At 31.8% G+C, this 4,021-nt stretch overlaps 2 protein-coding genes across 2 annotated transcripts in view; both read left to right on the top strand.

Annotated features, from left to right (window-relative positions):
• The window catches only part of LOC144971831 (uncharacterized), a 2,712-nt gene extending 475 nt beyond the window's left edge, over positions 1 to 2,237 (top strand). Inside the window, exons 2-3 of the mRNA XM_078912907.1 lie at positions 100 to 177; positions 1,021 to 2,237. Coding sequence (XP_078769033.1) covers positions 100 to 177; positions 1,021 to 2,157 — 1,215 coding nt within the window. The 3' untranslated portion in view covers positions 2,158 to 2,237. The remainder of the gene's footprint in view (positions 1 to 99; positions 178 to 1,020) is intronic.
• Positions 2,238 to 2,361: 124 nt separating this feature from the next.
• Positions 2,362 to 4,021, top strand: part of LOC144971830 (pleckstrin homology domain-containing family M member 2-like) — a 15,020-nt gene continuing 13,360 nt past the window's right edge. Inside the window, exons 1-2 of the mRNA XM_078912906.1 lie at positions 2,362 to 2,433; positions 3,635 to 3,735. Of these exons, the coding sequence (XP_078769032.1) occupies positions 2,362 to 2,433; positions 3,635 to 3,735 (173 nt within the window). The remainder of the gene's footprint in view (positions 2,434 to 3,634; positions 3,736 to 4,021) is intronic.

The following is a 4,021-nucleotide window of genomic DNA, read 5'->3' as shown; positions in this document are numbered from 1 at the left end:
CCTATTTGATTTATGAAAAATTAGATATGTCTAAAAATGACATTTTCTCCTTCATATTTAAAAAAAAAAATGAATTTGTCTACTTTATTTTCTCTACAGGATCTGCCATATTTAGATCTCAGTCCATCTCCACCTCGAACTCAGTCTGGGTGTGCTGAAGATTATGTCAAAGATATGGTATATTGGAATTGTTTCTCTTATTGGTATTATTTATTTGATGATGGGAATGTTACGAGGGCATGATTTTTTTTAATTTGCAGGATCATTTTTTATATTTAGCCTATGATCTAGAAGTAAGATGTCACAAAGTTCGTGGGTAGTTATTGATTTGATAAAATGAAATAACAAGAATGACATAACTTTGCGCCTAGCCTTATTTTTTACATTTTAAATGTTTTATGAATTAAGAACAAAGCACAAAATAGAGAAATATTATGATAGTATGTTAGAGACAAATGTCAAGTATGCTCAAAGGTGAGTGTAAACTTAAAAAAACAATGCTGTGATTTTAAATTTTCATTAAGAGTACTCCCTGAGTTCCATACTTTGTCCGAGTTTCATTAACAGCTTGCATATAAAGTTCAGCATCAATTTTCAAATAGTAACCTTTTTAATGATTTGGTCATCTTTTTGGACAAAAAAAAATTACAACTTCATCTGTGTTCAATGTTTAAGATTTGATAAAAAAATAACAGTTTCCTAACGTCTGAAAAATGACAAAATGGGAAAATTAGAGCCATTCAAAGTTCAAGAACAATCGACCAGGTAGCATCGGAAAAGTTTATTTTTAAAGTTAGATTTATATATATTGAACATTAATGTTCTTTATTTTTTTCATCTTTTTAAATTATAACCTTTTAAATATTTTGTCTCTGCATCTCTATTTATATCACAGTCACATTTTTGAAAGAAAAATATTTTAATAAAATTTTATTCTATATATTTAAAATTTAATCCACACCTTATTTGATAGGCTGTCATTTGTGGACAAAAAAAAAAAGAATTTGTTTTCATTTTCAGAAAAAGCGGATTTCCCCGGTATCTGTAACAAATCTTCAAAGTGATTCTGACACAGCCAGCACATCAAGTTTTCAATCTTCTAACTTGGATAGAAGTGTTAGTGTTTCATCTGGGTTGGCAGAAGATTTAAAGGATCAAACCGTGACATTGAATTCAAGCACTGGATTTAACTTAAATCGAGCCATGACACCAACTGAAGTATTATTGTTAAGCAATAATACTAAAAAAACAGTTCCTTCTGATGCCCAGTCAATAACTTCCACTGGTTCTGATTTAAACCGTCATCAGAGATTTGAAAATATTATTACAGTGAACAAAGATTATGCGGATGAAATGGATGATTCTCTTGAGGTGATCCGGGTTGTAAGCAAAAAGAAAAAGAAAAAGTCAAAAGTAAGTTCTTCAGCTAGTGGGAGCAAAGTCCATTCAAAGCCCTTGAGAAGCTTGTCATCTGCTTCAGAATCAACTCCTGATAGAACAATTAATGAAACTGATCATTCAATACATAATGCTGCCTCTATGCCTCCTTGTTTCAATGAGGAGAATGAAGTCTTTAGTAAAAAGAGTTGTGACCCATTTCCAACTAGTAACAGTTATGACTTTTCTGATAAGCATGTTGTGATTCCCCAGCTTGATTCTGGTATTGATATATGTGATATTACATCAGACAAAACCTATGCTGGCATTGACAATATTGAATTTGATAGTAACTATGTGTCTAATGATAAGAAGGAAAGCAGTGGTGAATTTCACATCGAGAACAAAAGTGAGGATGTAATGTATGGTATTGACAAAAATGTCACCGTTGTAGAAACATCTGCTCTGTCTGTTATTGAAAGTAAGATTGCTGAAATGTGTAGAGATACAAAGGAGGTGAAAAGAGTTTCACCATATCCTTTGTCAGATCATGAAAAACCTAAGCATGTTGCAGAGACTGAAAAAGATTTCTCCCTTAATGATCAAATGGACTCCTTGGGATGTAAAACTGAAAAGGAAACAAAAGACAGTTCTGTGAAAGCATATATCCAAGAACAAGACAAAAACAGCTCACTAACATGGAATTTTGAGCAGGAACATGTTTATTCTACAGAGAAAACGCATCAGGTCTTCCAGTCCATTGTCACCAGAAGGAGATGAGCAAGGGGATTTTTATGACTTTTACTCAGCAAAGTCTCCTTCCCCAGGGAAAAGTCAAAACATTAAAATAAAGGATGAAAATAGGCCATTTTTAACAAAACTTCAAGAAGCATCCCATTTACAGGTGAGAGTTGTTTTTTTTCTTTAATTATCTTTTGAGTCAGATATTGATATGGATAGAGGTTAGTATGGACTCTGGTGTGAATGACTTTGGTAATAGACATTGACGGATATTGCAAGAATAATAGTTTAATAAGAATGCCTAACAGGGGACTGGTACTGTATAAAATGGAAATATGGTTCTATATGGCTTGCTGAGGGAATAAATGAATCGTTGTGAAATGCATGTAGCATGGTAAATCTGTGGAAATGCGCAATAGAAATGTTTATATTTGTTTAATATTAAACCTTCATACCGGTCACTTTTCTGCACTGTGTCCTTGTAGGCTTTTGTTTTGTTTTTTTTAAAAAGTTGTTTGCAGCACATGATATTAGCTTAACATAAGCAAGATGCTCTCATGAATAAACAACAGATGGTTATTGTTTACACGGGGATATATCCAATCAAATTCCTGATTGTCATAGTTTCAGGACTGAAGATGAATTCAACATTGTGTTGATATGACTGGTTTTGCTCTTTATTTCAAGGGATTCAATATTGATTCAAATCTCCTAACGGTGTCTAACTCCCTCTTTTCACTCACAAGGGATTGAATTTGGTATCCAAATGAGAATTAAAAAAAACCAAAATACAAATGCAAATTGTGGGTATTCATGAGAATTGCTCTCTTTACATATTTCTCCCCTCAATTCTTATGTTTTCTCCAAGATCTCTCTTAACATGATGGTACCTATTTTTTTTTTTTTTTTTTTTGCCCATAAGTGAGCAACTTCAGTTTAAGTTGTTAAGTTATGTCGAACTAACATATTCAGGTTTGCTGACAAATTTTCTGAATTTTATATGTACCATACAACCAGTTTTGAATAATGATTCAAAGTTTATTTTATGCGGTTTGTCAAGCTTGTGAAAATCTTAAAATAATACTTGTGTTTATAATCCTATAAACGTGCTTTAATCCCATGTCTAGTAGAATTGTTTTGTAGATATGTAGTTTCTTGTCTGTTGCACATATTTGTTAGAGATGGCTGAATGAGTTAATGACTTTTTTAGTATTGCTTCCTTTTAAAATTCAGTTGTTAGCTTATGTATTTGACTTATGTAATTATTAATTGACTGAATTGCTGATGTTACAACATGAATTTGTGTGCTTTCAAATGACATGCCATATTATATCATATTGTATCATGGCCTGCCATTGTACAATTAAATAAATAGCATATTTATACAATCGTGTTACCTAAAGTGTGTTTTGATCACAAAGTTCATTGTGATATATAATTCTGAGGATTTGGAAGACACCAATGATAGTAATAGATATATTTATTATATTCAATTTGTCTGAAATACCTTTACTAGGATTATGTGGATTGCGTCTTGAAAGTTGACGAGTCATCTGCAATGCAGGACCACGAGACAGTTGAAGAGGAAAAACCTGCAGCTGAAGATTTTTCTTTGAGGTAAGAGGGAGATACAAGATTAACTTGAGACCCTTTGAAATTTACTATAGACTATCATAATTAAGAAAGCACCATAGACACATGATAGTTATTTAAAAAAATATCCATCTAATTAAATCAAATTCGAAAAACAGTTCTGTCATTGAAAATAAATTTGAGGTGTGTGAGTCAATTTGAAGAAAATTAACTATCAGAGGTGAGGTCTATGTACTTTTGAATATTGTTAAGATTATATCAATCAAAATTGCTAAGGTATTGATTTTGATTTTAAAACGGTTAATAGATA

This window comes from Berghia stephanieae, chromosome 4, assembly GCF_034508935.2.
Source record: "Berghia stephanieae isolate SIO BIC M18660-M18661 chromosome 4, UCSD_Bste_1.3, whole genome shotgun sequence".
NCBI classification, from domain to species: domain Eukaryota; kingdom Metazoa; phylum Mollusca; class Gastropoda; order Nudibranchia; family Aeolidiidae; genus Berghia; species Berghia stephanieae.
This window is presented reverse-complemented; position numbering and strand designations above follow the sequence as displayed.